The sequence below is a fragment of the Anabas testudineus genome, chromosome 3, assembly GCF_900324465.2.
Source record: "Anabas testudineus chromosome 3, fAnaTes1.2, whole genome shotgun sequence".
Taxonomy (NCBI): Eukaryota; Metazoa; Chordata; class Actinopteri; order Anabantiformes; family Anabantidae; genus Anabas; species Anabas testudineus.
This window is the reverse complement of record NC_046612.1, coordinates 9,654,784-9,668,050: the sequence shown is the minus strand read 5'-3', so window position 1 is coordinate 9,668,050 and position 13,267 is coordinate 9,654,784. Positions and strand designations below refer to the sequence as shown.

Here is a 13,267-nt window from a genome sequence, read left to right as displayed (position 1 = left end):
GAAAACTATATAAAAGTAGGGTGAGGCTCAGGTGCAGTAAGTGCACAAACATAGCTCTGTTAGTTATCGACCACAAAATCACACTTGTTTAAACACACTTTCCACTTTTCCTCTTAAAAATGCATCCAGACTGTGCAACAACAGTAATCTCATAAGGTCACTGCACAGCATACTGTATGAGATAACATCCTGGTCTCAAACTGGGCCAGGCTGAGCTGTGTGATGCTTGCATACTGAATTGTAGCTTCACAATATAAATACATGTATAAAAAAGGAAGAGAGTTACATCGTTGTTGTTCCAATGCAAAATGCAACATCTTCTACTTCAGAGTGAAACACACTTTGTTCTTCCTGTTGTCTACCTTTGTTCCTGAATCTCAGACAAAGATATCACAACAATGTACTGTGTAGTAGTTTCATGTGGTTTTACTTTAGCTAAAGGTTATCATGTTGGTTCTGATGTCAGCCTTTGAGTTAACAGCAATTCACAGAATAACACAGTATACACACAGACGAGACACAGAAAGATGCAAATAGTTGTATTGGAGGAAAAAGGAGAAACAGGGAAGCTGGGTGAGAAGAAAACCACAGAGGGGGCAGGAGGCTGGAGTGGCCTTCCTTTAAAATAAGAGGATTACGACGCAGCCTGATAATCCTCCCACAATTCAGTGGGACAAAGGAGTGAGCGGACATCTCATTCAGCCCTTCAAGTCTCATCCTCAAAATGAGGCTAATTAACACCTAATCCTGACCACTGCCAAAATACCCATGGTCTTCAAAGACAGTATGAGAAAAGTAGAATGGAACAAAAGGAAAGGAGTTACTTTCTTCACTTTTGTTCTGTTCTTCTTTTGCATAATTTAAACGTATAGTCTAGGGTCTAAAATGGTTGTTTGTTTGCTTAGTTACATTATAGATTAAATAGTGACCTACATAGAACAGTTTGTCTTAATTTGGATTTCCATTAACATGATTTGTGCAGTGTTCTCTCATTATCTCATTTCTGTCCTAAATATATCACTGATTAGTTTCAATGTTAAATATAAATATAGACTGTGCAGAATGCATTCCCCAGTATTCAGCTTTGTGATTTTAATTGGGCTTTTATGGGAATTTATGTTCCCACTTGTAGTTAACTTTTGAAAATCCATTTTACCCGATATCTTGCAGACTAGTGTCTGTGTTCATCAAGCCAAAAATGAACAAAGGATTGAGTGTAATCTACACAGTGAAATGTATATGTATTTGCATACTTCTGATTCTCTGCCTTTCCCTGATTAAATTTCACAATAGACTTTCTGCAAACAAACTGGGGCCAGTGTGAAAATGTATTCAAAATCGAACGTTTTTTTCCCCACCTGAAAGTTACCTTAGAATAATGTAAAAAAAAAAAAAAAAAAAAAAAACCTTAGGATAAAGGAAGTTATACTTAAACTACATTGAAGTATAGTTTCACTTCATAAAAGTCACTGTGCAACTTTTAGTTTTCAATTGAGGATAACGATGATGACTATTGGCTATGACAGTGTCATATTTTCCTGAACATCTATAAAAGCTGTTCTTCGGGTCAGGATTTGGGTGGCTATGTGAGAAAAGCAGCACAGCATGCAGTACATTTCTACCTGGTGAAATAAAATTATTATACAGCCAAGCAATGGGTGTTAAATGAAACAGAAGAAACTCAAAGTTTAAGTGATTAAGAGGTGAAAATAAAGAGAGAAATACTGCCAATTTAGCATGAAACTTTAAAACTATGTAAAGAAAACCAATGATACAGCAAATGAGAGATTGTGTGGGTGAGTTAACTAGTGTAAATGAGGAAAATGTATCAACCCAAAGCCATAATTATGAAATAAGACACAATTTTCCCCCTAGATTGATTCTCAGTCATTGTAAGAATAAATGATCTACTTTAAAAACTTTAGGTGTTTTTTGATAAGCAGAGAACCAAAACTAGGAGTAAAATCTGATTAAACAGTGACCCACAACCCTCAAATAGCCAGCCCAAACGACCCCGGAAGAACAGAGGAAGCACAGCATACCCGACGAGGAGTCGGAGGATTTTAGAGCAAAAGACCAACCATCAGGGGTCATTGACGCACAGTGAGGTAAGCGTAGCTCCACAGGCTTCAGAAACTTGAGACCATGAGGTCCACACATCACCAGAGGGCTGAGCAGAGTCTCTCCTGGAAACACAACCACAAAGCACTGTTATACACTGAGCTCTAATTTCACAATTATCTGTACATATACAAGTAGAATCTAATTGAATCTTGTATCCATTTTTTTTCTTCTTGTAGTGTTGGGTTTCAACGCTGTGTGCTCATTTAGTTCACCTTTGATATTTTGTGAAGTGAGTATTAGTTAGTGATCTTAGAATACTGGTCAATTTGCTTTGTGTTAACACTATGTATGAAAAGCGTTATGTAAATAAAACTGACTTGACTAATTATGAAGTCATCTCAAAGTGTGAGAAACAGCAGATGACAAAGTAAAAACAAAGTATATTTATCAGCTCTAACACATCTACAGCTGATGTTTATTCTTATTTTAGATGCAACATCTGAACCCTTTAACGATGCTCACGTTCTTCAAAGGTCTTGAGGGGAACTGTTTCATAGATTAATTAAAATAAACTAAATGAGGTCAGCTCACACCAATAAACATGAAGTACATCATACTTAACCAGCCTAGTTAGGTATCCACTAAATAACATACTGAAATTGATCACATCTTCCAAAGAAACTTCAAATTACAAACACTGTGGGACTATTTTAGCTGCTTCATAAAGTAACCAGTCATTTTGATATAAATGAAGAAAACCCCTGGTTTCCTCTTTCCTCCACCTCTGATAAATTACCTTTCTCCTTATCGAGTGGTGGCAGGATGCTGTTGTCTCGGCAGACCTTGAAGTAGATTTCCTGCTCCACACCTTCAGGGATGGCACCCTGAGGGATAATTATGCTGACACCTGTCTCAATGGAGCTCAGTACACCACCGTTACTGTTAAAGATCCCCCGAGCTGTTGCAACCACTGTGTGGCCCTCATCTTCATCTTCATCATCATCCAGGGCACTGGGGCTGGGAGACAGACAACTTTACTGTCAACCTCAATCAACATAATAGATTCGGTACGACCTCTAGTCAGGTTAAGTTTGTTACCTCACAGGAATGGCTTTGGGCACAGCGTTGATGTTGTTGTGCTGGTATTTGGAGCGGTTGTCCATAGTGCGTGTAAAAGTGTCCAGACCACTGTCATGGTCTGCGTTCTGGGGCTGTGGAGGCATCTGAGGCTTCACTGGGCTGGTGCTCCGGCCCTGTTCAATACACAAGAGTTTCCAGTGTCGTTTATACATTTTTAACATGTTTTTTCATATCCATCTATCTATCTATCTATCTATCTATCTATCTATCTATCTATCTATCTATCTATCTATCTATCCATCTATCCATCCATCCATCCATCAGACCGTGGAAAATGGTTTTAACAATTGGTTATACTAATTTCTCTAAACATTTAACTTATTTAAAAGTCCAGATGCAGCTCAGCACAGCCGGACATCTCCCATCCAAAATGCACACAAAACACTTTGTAGGAAGTCTTGATCTGATTTTGATTTCCATATGTAATTCAACAGTGTTTCCTCTTTTTAACATTATTGAGAGCTCTCTGTTGAAATGGTTGCTAATCACAGTGTGCTTACCTTTGGAGCAATTTCAGGCTTGTCATTGGGCAGAAGGTTGTGGTTGAATTTAGGGCTGTCGAACATGCGTGCAAAAGGCCTGGCAGAGGTGGTATAGGGCTTGGGCACATAGCGGTTGTAGCTGGTTGCTGGTGGAGCCCCGGTGCTAGTGACAGGTTTTGGAGGTTGTTCACTAGTGCCATTTACTGGAGACTTCTCAGGAAAACTTTTGTGAGGCAGGAAGTTGCTCTGGACAGTGTCCTCTCGGGCAGGAGGCTTGGCTGTAGAAGAGCAATGCAGGTCAGTCAAAGAGTTCTACACTCTTGGTGTGAATTACGTTTAACATAACATCCTGACTTCTATTTTCCCTCTTTTATAGAAAAAATACATTGTAGAAAAAGAAGAAATTTAAAAGTTTACCTTCAGGTGAGGGTTTGGGCAGTGTAGCTGGTGGCAGAGATGGTGTCACTTGAGGAACTGGCTCATATTTTTTCTCAACTGGACTTGGTTTCTCCACTGACTCAGTCCTGTATCAAGATCAAAATCACAATGGAAATAAGTGAGACATACATTTACTTTACTTACACATTACATATTAATACCCTACATCTATAAGTGATTTATTGCACTTTCCAATAATTGCTCAGAAGCACCAGGTGGAATCACAAGCATTGACTAGAGTGGCTGCAATCAGCACCCATGACCGTGCTGAAGCCAAAACATGCGGCAGCCAGTTCTATTGAAACCGCTGGGTACTTGGGTGCTAGAGGAGCCATCATGTGTGTACAAATTTGACCAGCACAGTATAGCCAGTTCTTTACTGGTCACATTTTTTTTATATAGTCTCAGACTGGTGGCTGATCAAACTTAAAACTGACCCATTCAAAAGCTAAAAATGTTGCATAAAAACATTTTATGCTTCAGAAAGTGGATCACCTGGGGTAGCTGTTGTTTGTTTGTGCTTGTGGTTTGTTGGGGCCAGTCTGGAGCCTGTCAAAGTAAGACAGCTGTTTCCTGTAGTAGTCTTCATCCTCCTCAGGGTCATAATGGTTGGAGCGCACAATATCATCAATTGCCTTGGACTGAGGCTTCTGAGGCTCTGGGGCTCTGGATATGTGACAAAACAGTCAATCAGATAAAATACAAGATAGTGAAGTTGAGAGTAGAACAGGATTAAAAACTAAATGAAGGACCTTGAGTTAAGTGGTTAATGAGAAAATAAAAGTGACCAATCACAAAAAATATGATTTGAAAAAATCCTGGTGTGCGAAAACATGGTAAATGTGTTACTATAGTCTTACCTAAAGGTCTTCTCTTGATCCAGGTTGCTCAGAGAATTTGCTTTAGGTATTACTCCTCCTGTTTTTAAGGGTAAATCAGCTGCCTATAGGAGCAAAAGCAATGAATCTTATTATAAGGGTACAGAATTACAAGCGCTAATTCATTAAAAACCTAAAAAGGCAATGAAATAAAAATAAAAACTAGCTACTATAAATGCATAAAATGTACAGTCAGTATGTACAAAGCCTGTTTACCCTGTTTCCAGATGAATCGCTTGTATCTCTGGCTCGGTCCACAGACACAGAGCGTTTGTTCTCAAACATCTTCACCCGCGTTAGGACTGACTGGGGCCTCATGGCAGGGTCATCTTCCTGTTTCTCCTCTCTGGCAGTTGCGGGTTTCTGGGCATCTGCAGGGGAAGGTGAGGGAGCCTCTGCTTTTGGAGGGGGTATTGGACTGGTTTCAGAGTTCACAAGAGCAGGTTCATACTGCTGAGGTTTGAAGCCTTTTTGTTGTGGTGCTGGTCCTTGGATATAGGCAGGTCGCTGAGCAGCTGGGTCTGGGGAGCGGGCAGCTGAAGGGTATGTGCTCAGGTGAGAATCCTGGTTGTAGTGCATGTCAGTCCCTGGAGCAGGAGGTGGGAGGTCATCATACCGAATGGGCCCTGGAGGTGTTGGTTTGCCGTAGCGAGGCCGTCCGTCGAATCCCTGCTGAGGTGGAGGTTCATCATAGCGGAGAGGAGGGGTGTACTGTGAGTCAGGGCCCTCACCATATGGCAAACGGGTATTGTAGCCCTGGGAGTTGGCAGTAGACAGTGGCTGGCTGTAGGGGTTCCACTGTTGCTGGTCATAGTGAGGCACGTTGTTCTCGTAGGGTGGGTTAGAGTCATAGTTGCGATACTTTGGTTCTGGGTAACCACCTCCACTGCTGACTCCACTGTTGCTGATCTCATACCGACTGGGTGGGTGGTCATAATCTCTGTACGGCTGCTGGTCAGGGTGATATCCCTGTTGAGGGTTGTAGGCCACAGGCTTCATGCCATGACTCGTCCTCCCTGTGCTGTCTGTGTTGTATGGATCCTTCTGAAACATCTACCACACAAATACACAACAAAGAACAAGATTAAGACTGCAGGCATACTGCAAAGAGACAATCTGAAAATTATAAACTTGACATACAAAACAATTAGCGCATTAGAAAAGAAGAATATTAAAAAAAGTCAATGAAATTAAGTGGAAACAAGAAGGGAAAGACCTGAAATAGAGAAACTGAGAAGGAGGGGGTTAATGGTCAGATATACGGATCACAAATTAGAATAAACATTGCACCTTATAAATACAACTCTGAATTTAAGACTGAAAGTAATATAGTTAATAATACAACAAATCAATGGGATCCACTTTCCCTGTTTTAGATGTGATAATGAAAAATGAAAATATTAAAGACTACTTATTGAAAGGTAGCATTAATTTTACTAATTTGTGGTTTCTTAACGTGAGCTTCTGCATCCAACAGGAAAAATGTCACCCACTGTCTTGATGCAATTATAAAGGCCAATTTTAAAATGCACAATATTGAACATTACAAGCACATACTCATTGTACAAACACATATTTGAAATCCTGTCATTTAAGAAGTAACCATTAATTTTCCAGCCAAATCTCAGAGGGACTTCTCTTTAGTTGGTCTTTGTTACTTGGCCATTGCTCAGTTTAAAACACAGGACAGAACATAAATAAAATGGTTGGAAATTTAATGGCTACTTTTACAAGAAAACGAGCCATTCAATCTAAAATGACAAATACAGCACAGATCTACTCATAGTGGTTAACAGAGAATGAGGCAAAAATGTTGCAGCCATGCAAAGAGGATAAGCAACAGTGAGAACTGCAGGATTTTACTGCTCTTCTACAAGAAGGCATTTCAGCGCAGTCATCACCTCCAAGCCCACTGTTGTTTACCAGCATTTGTTCACAGTTAACACTGGCACGTGCACTCACTCTCTCACTCTCACACACACACACACATACACACATCTCTGTCTCCTCTGGGCAGCACTGTGGTCAGCAGACATGCAGGGCAGAAGGAGAGAGAGAGAAGCGTGGCAGGAGGAGGTAGATAGGTAGACAGGAAGCAGCAGCAGCAGCAGCAGCAGCACAGGAGGTCAGACTGAGCTGGGCTGAGCCGGGCCAGGTCACGGAGCATCCAGAGACAGTCAGATGGATACCTTTGGTTCAGCATTGGCCAGTCCAGACTGTAGAGGTTCTGGTGTGATGCTATGAGGGGCTAGCTCAGGGGTGGGCCTCCTAAATGAACCAGCCTCTGGATTGGGGCTTGGCTGGCTGTAGGGAGCTGCAGGAGCCTCGTCAGGGCTCAGACGCCCTACAGTTTTTACAGTAACGTCGACAGCAGGGGGTATTGTCTCAGCCAGGGAGTCAGGCTGCTGGGGGATGCTAGGGATGGCAGCGGCCTCTGCTTTCTGTGAAGTGGTTCAGAAATGTTTAATAACATGCGCAGTACTAACAAGTGCTACTACCTTCATAGGCCCTCAACAACAGTCTGCTCCTCACTTGCATCTACAGCTTACACTGATACAAACTAGCTAATCACCCATCTCCATATTACATATAAAAGTAGCTATAGATCAACTAATAGCACATGATAGTTAGGAATTAGCAGCAGGACAAGTTCTTAGTGTTAGAGAATACTAATTAGGTTTTAATTCTACAGTTACAACACATTAATGTACTTTTTATCTCTGTGTATGTTCATTAAGACATCATGACACAACAAGTGTTTAGATTTGGGTATCACAATGGCCAATTGGATATCGATAGATACATTTTACAGTTATATCGGATAACACTGAAATTTCCAACATGCACGTAATACTTCCTGGTGTAATACTGTCACAGTTCCGATCACAGCTTAAACATAGGTAGGAAGTGCACATAGGTAAATAGAGGTACAGACAAACATTTCTTTTGCCAGTGATATTAGCGACAGTCACATCAATAAGACAATGTGTTGTAATACAGAGTACAAGAGTAACAGTAAAACTTCAGGTTCTCTCAAAAATTAAAAAAACACACCCTCACAAACATCGATCAACAAACACATAAAGGCAAATAGATAAATAATAAAATAAATATATTGTTGTATAATAACAATATAGTATATATAATATCCATATATTGTGATAAATACTTCACCACAAAAGTTTTCATTTTGCCATTGATAGTGTTTTGTAAGAGTAAAGAGAGAGAACTTTAAAGGCAATAAAGTGCCTTCAATAGCGCCTCCAGAAAACCCTTCTAACACACACCACGTCCTCCAGACAACAGGGGAGACGTGCAGCTCTCAGAAACGCTACCTGCTGTGGCGCTGGTGCCTTGAACCCAGCTGGGTCGATGCGATTCAGGGGGTCTGACTGCACTGTGTGCGGGTACCCAGCGTAGCCAGGGGGTTCCTGAATGACAGGCGGGTCTTCACGGACAGGCTCAGAGGAGCGAGTGATGGCAGGCTCCGTGGGTGGACCCACATCGTCATTCAGTGTTTCGTCCAGCTCCTGGTCGGTGTAGGCTCCACCCTCTGTGTCCGTGTCCTCATAGTCAGAGGTGTGGCGACTATCAGTGCTGTACATGGAATACTCACTGCCAGGAGCCGACAGATAGGACAAGCGGTCATCATGGATGTCTAAATCATCATCAGCTGTACCATCAGCCTAAGAAAAATAGAATAAGTAAGAGAGGGAGTGAGGAAAGGTACATTTCTACATGGTAGGTTGGTTGGTTGTGTGTGTGTGTGTGTGTGTGTGTCTTACCTTGCCCTCTGACACCCACACAAGTTGGTTTTGTTGCTGCTGGATCATCTCTTTCAGTGCTCCAAACCAACCATCATTCATGCTGTTCAAGTTAATGGTAGCTGAATGCATAAAGAGGGAAGAGTAAAAAGAACAACAATGATCTCTCCAATTGACTGTACACTAATAAATATTCAATGAGGAACTAAGTATAGCCACAGAAATAAAAGTTCACACCAGATATTTTATGACTGGCATCATAATTTGTATGATTTGATTCCTGAGTAGTTTTTAAGTTGCTCTGGCAATTCTCCCACTTAATTATCATGTTTTGTATGTAGTTGTAAACCAATCACTGCAGGATAGGGGGAGATGCTTTAAATGTGAAATTAAAGAGACGCTCTCCCTGCCTGATGTAATAAATATATAAAACCTTGCTTTATTTGAGTATTCTGGATTCTTGTTATCCAGTTTTACAAAGTAATGTTAGGATATTAGTAATGTAACCTAATTTTCAGCTTAACTTAAAAACACAAATATCAACCTGCTCAGCGACCACAAAGCTCCTTAAGGATCCTCACATTCTCTGTCAAGAAGAATTCATGCTGTAAAAGGCCCTGGGGATGCTTATGTGATGGTCTGTGCTGAACAAGCTTTTGTAAGGACTTTGACACAACTGTCAACTGCCTGTGAAATGTGTCTCTCCCTTTGTGAAGGCTCTGCCAATCAAACCATTTCGGGTTAGCTCCATGTGGATCACCCATTTATATTCCTCTCTCCTTTGCACAAGACTCACTCGTGAAGAGGTGGTGGTTATTTTTCCGTAATTTGAGGGCCCGATCATAGAGCTTTCTGGCACTTTTCCGAGACTCAGGGCAGAGACGTGTCCTCATGTTCTTCACACCCTGCTTGGTGTCTGGGTTGAGAAAAACCACAATTGGATACCACTGAGCGTAGTTCAAGCGGTCCACTGCATTAGGGGTGATGTCCAGCACTGCATGCTTGTCCTTTATACAAACAAAAAAAATAAATAAATACATTTTTTGTTGACGTACCTTTTTTCAATAACATTTAAGTTTAGAGGTATTAAAATTAGAGCCCTGTCTGGCTGGCACCACCATGTTACATTTGACATATTGTGAGCAAGATCTTGAACCTTAAAGATCAGCTCATAGGACTTTGATAAGTTGCCAAAGTGAACCTGCCACAGTGAAATTCACAACTTTGATGAGGTCAGGCACCAAACAGTTTTAGTGAGTGCAGTACACCAGGGGGCAGCAGTGAGCTATGTGTGTCACTGTGGCTTACTGATATCTTTTAATTACCAAAACAAATCTGTCAAAGGTTAATCATATCTCAGTCATTTGTAATTCAATATCAATGTGTTTTTAAATCTAACTTCACTCACTCGGTCAATGATCTGTTTAATGGTGTGCAGACGGATGATGCCGGAGCTTTTCTGGTCGGTTCCCGCATCCCTGGGTTCGCTCTCTACGGAAGACAAACACAGTTACTGCATCACATGATCGCAAGACACTGAACAACAATAAACACTGGCTGTGCCCCAATTAGACATCTTTTTAGCGTGCAATTGTCGACTCCCATAAATAGACTGTTATATTCAGAATAATAATCTCTGTGTACAGGAGAGGACAAGTGAACGTTTATGAAAACAGCTTCATGAGGACAGCAGCCAATTCATGCAATAGTCATTATGTATTTTGGGCAGGTTTAGGGAAATGAAATTTAGTGTATAATAAATGTGTGCGTGCAACTGCATGTAACTGTATAAATTATGGTGCAGGAAATGTTATGTGAGAAACACTGACACGAAATATACACATACACAAGAGCAGGAGGTTCATTTGGGATTAATGAGAATACAGTGTCACTGTAAGCCTCAGGGATTTAAGCAAGGATGTGTAGAGTGGGTTATGATTCAAACAAAGATAAGCAATGGTTTTCTGCCTAGGAACACAACAAGGTTCAAAAGAGGGCAGTCATCTCACCAGGACCTATAGCATAGTAATAACTTTAACTTTATAACTGGGTTCAGGCTAAATTTCTAACTTTTCCTTAAAATCTTTGTATGACAAAGACCGGGCTTAACTATAAAAAAAAAAAAAAAGGACAGGTAAATACAGCCATGCATGCAGAGATTCAAGCATATGCAGTGATCCGGTCATCTATGTATTAAGACTGTACTGTACAGATACTGTGTGCCACTGACGTTTGTGAAATAATCTGTTGTCTATGTTGAGATTAGTGTCACAGTTATAGTTCAAGCCCACTCAGAATTGTAAGTTTGGACTTTCGGCCATCACATGACAAATTACCAGCATATTTTACACTGATTCATTTTTGATGAATCACCTACTGACCATCATTTCCTGCATTCACTTAGTCCAAATGTTGTGTTTCATACATAGTATTTAGACAATGAGGTTTGTATTAACAGGAAACCCTGTTCTTTGAAACTATGTAATGGAAAGTCTGAAAACTTCTGATGTTTGACTAGGGTCTCTAGGGAAGAGCCATGTTAATGAGGGGCCACCTTTATTTACTTTTAGTGTAACTAATGGCCATTTTATATTCAATGTGCAAAAAAAGGCAACATTCAAATTTTTGTGTGTAAATGCTTTCAAGTGTGAATTGTTTTTTTAAAACCATCACACATATTTAGGTTTCCACTGCATATTAAAATGCACAGCTCAACATGCTGCCTTTTCGCTGTCACATATGATGCAACCTGCATTTAGGAGGGGAATACCACTGAATTTAATTAGACGATTATTTCTGTGTGCATTACCACATTTAAATGCCTAGCATAGGTAGGGACAAGATAAGATATCACACTGACACACAGCTCATTCTCCACATATAATCAGTGCCTGGTCATCAATGACGCCTTCACGGATTTCTTTAAATATGCTGATATATTTAATTGACTAACGCTTTCCACAAAACAGACTCAAGATAAACAGCATACTAGACTTTTGGGGAACTGTTTCTTATACGATTTCAGAATCACAGGGTGTAAAGCAGATTGGTAAACCCATTAAATGTACTTTTTGTGTTGTTAATTGGATTTGATTTTACAATACTAATCAATTTGTTTTATGATGATATGAACCACCTTAAATGGCTATAGGTTACAAAAGGTCTGTGGATCGCAAACAATGTGTCAGTATGATATTATGTTTATTGACTCATAATTTCTAAAAGATTGTGACTGTTACTGTTAGATGTGATGGCAAATGGATGTTTTAAATCAAGTGCTATTCCCCTGCACACATTAACCAGGCAGTAGCTATCGTTCAAATGCCTACAAAATAGGTAGCTAGTCACCAAACACTAACTTATTCATTTTCCAATCATCAAATTAAACAAATTAAAGTTAATGCACTAGTGACATACTTTCCCCTCCTTGTTGTTTCTGTGTTTCTGAAAAGAAAATACAGTTACACAAACATCACTGCAGTTGTGCAAATAAACATCGAGTAATGGAATCATTTTTTCTGTGGGTGTGTACTGAATGTGTGTGGTTTCACTGGCATGTGTGTTTGTAAACTTAAAGGAATTTCAATATAATGCTGAGAGTAAAAATAAAAACCGCACACCACACATTAAAAATACCACATTAACAATTCCAATAACATGAAGTAAGATGAGGTAAATGAAAACTGAAATTAAAAAGAAAGCTTTCGCTTATAGTGTAGCTGTGACTGAAAAATAAAGAAAAAGATGATTCCTTTTTTTACTAAATGACACATTAAAAATAAATATCTAGTGGTTGTAACAGTATTCTGGAATAGAGAAGCACATAATCTAGTGAGTATCTGAAATACAATAACTATATGCTGGAGTGGAGATTTATACTGCATACAATACTTAACAGCACAGAGTCAAATGCAGTATGATAATGTCTAATGAAAGCCATTCATTGGAAACAGGTTTTGAGAAGAGTTGCACAAATCATTCACAAAATCTGTATTCCTTAGATGAAGCACTTACATTTAATAAATCAGTCATATCAATGGTATAATGTAGTTCAACATCTGTTGAATACTGACTTTTAGTGTGACTATTTCATGAATGTTGAGAGGTTAAACAACCAGTGATGCACAAATTAGTCTGTTTTTCTATCAATTACAGACTCACAGTAGGTCACTACACAAACATAAACATTAGAACAGGTGGAGACAGGTTTTCACTTTTTACTTACTTGCTAGTTCAAAAATATCCGGCTCCTCTCTGGCCAGTTTCTCTCTGGCCGTGTCTGCTATTGGTCCAAAAATAACCACAGGCCTTAGGAACCCAGCTGTGGAAGAACAAATTATGAAAAAGTTAGTATTATTCAACATTGACGAAGACAATACTGCCTTAGAGGACACATACACTGCCCATTCAAAAAAAAAGTCACCACCTGGATTTAAGCAGATAGGTAAGAGCCTCCCATTGGATAATTCTTACATGGATGATTATTTTTCAACTGGCAACA

General features: G+C 39.9%; 1 protein-coding gene across 6 annotated transcripts in view; it reads right to left on the bottom strand.

The window, feature by feature from the left end:
- tjp1a (tight junction protein 1a) overlaps positions 1 to 13,267 on the bottom strand; it is a 43,189-nt gene that overhangs the window by 2,533 nt on the left and 27,389 nt on the right. The window contains exons 15-29 of one of the 6 annotated variants that reach the window (XM_026377511.1): positions 12,992 to 13,087; positions 12,184 to 12,210; positions 10,175 to 10,257; positions 9,563 to 9,773; positions 8,788 to 8,888; positions 8,338 to 8,688; positions 7,192 to 7,443; positions 5,219 to 6,055; positions 4,985 to 5,067; positions 4,620 to 4,790; positions 4,104 to 4,210; positions 3,705 to 3,964; positions 3,163 to 3,317; positions 2,861 to 3,081; positions 2,043 to 2,186 (exon numbers count right to left, since the gene is read on the bottom strand). In XM_026377511.1, coding sequence (XP_026233296.1) covers positions 2,043 to 2,186; positions 2,861 to 3,081; positions 3,163 to 3,317; positions 3,705 to 3,964; positions 4,104 to 4,210; positions 4,620 to 4,790; positions 4,985 to 5,067; positions 5,219 to 6,055; positions 7,192 to 7,443; positions 8,338 to 8,688; positions 8,788 to 8,888; positions 9,563 to 9,773; positions 10,175 to 10,257; positions 12,184 to 12,210; positions 12,992 to 13,087 — 3,099 coding nt within the window. The remainder of the gene's footprint in view (positions 1 to 2,042; positions 2,187 to 2,860; positions 3,082 to 3,162; positions 3,318 to 3,704; positions 3,965 to 4,103; positions 4,211 to 4,619; positions 4,791 to 4,984; positions 5,068 to 5,218; positions 6,056 to 7,191; positions 7,444 to 8,337; positions 8,689 to 8,787; positions 8,889 to 9,562; positions 9,774 to 10,174; positions 10,258 to 12,183; positions 12,211 to 12,991; positions 13,088 to 13,267) is intronic. The other 5 variants (XM_026377513.1, XM_026377514.1, XM_026377512.1 and 2 more) reach the window with 5 other exon arrangements.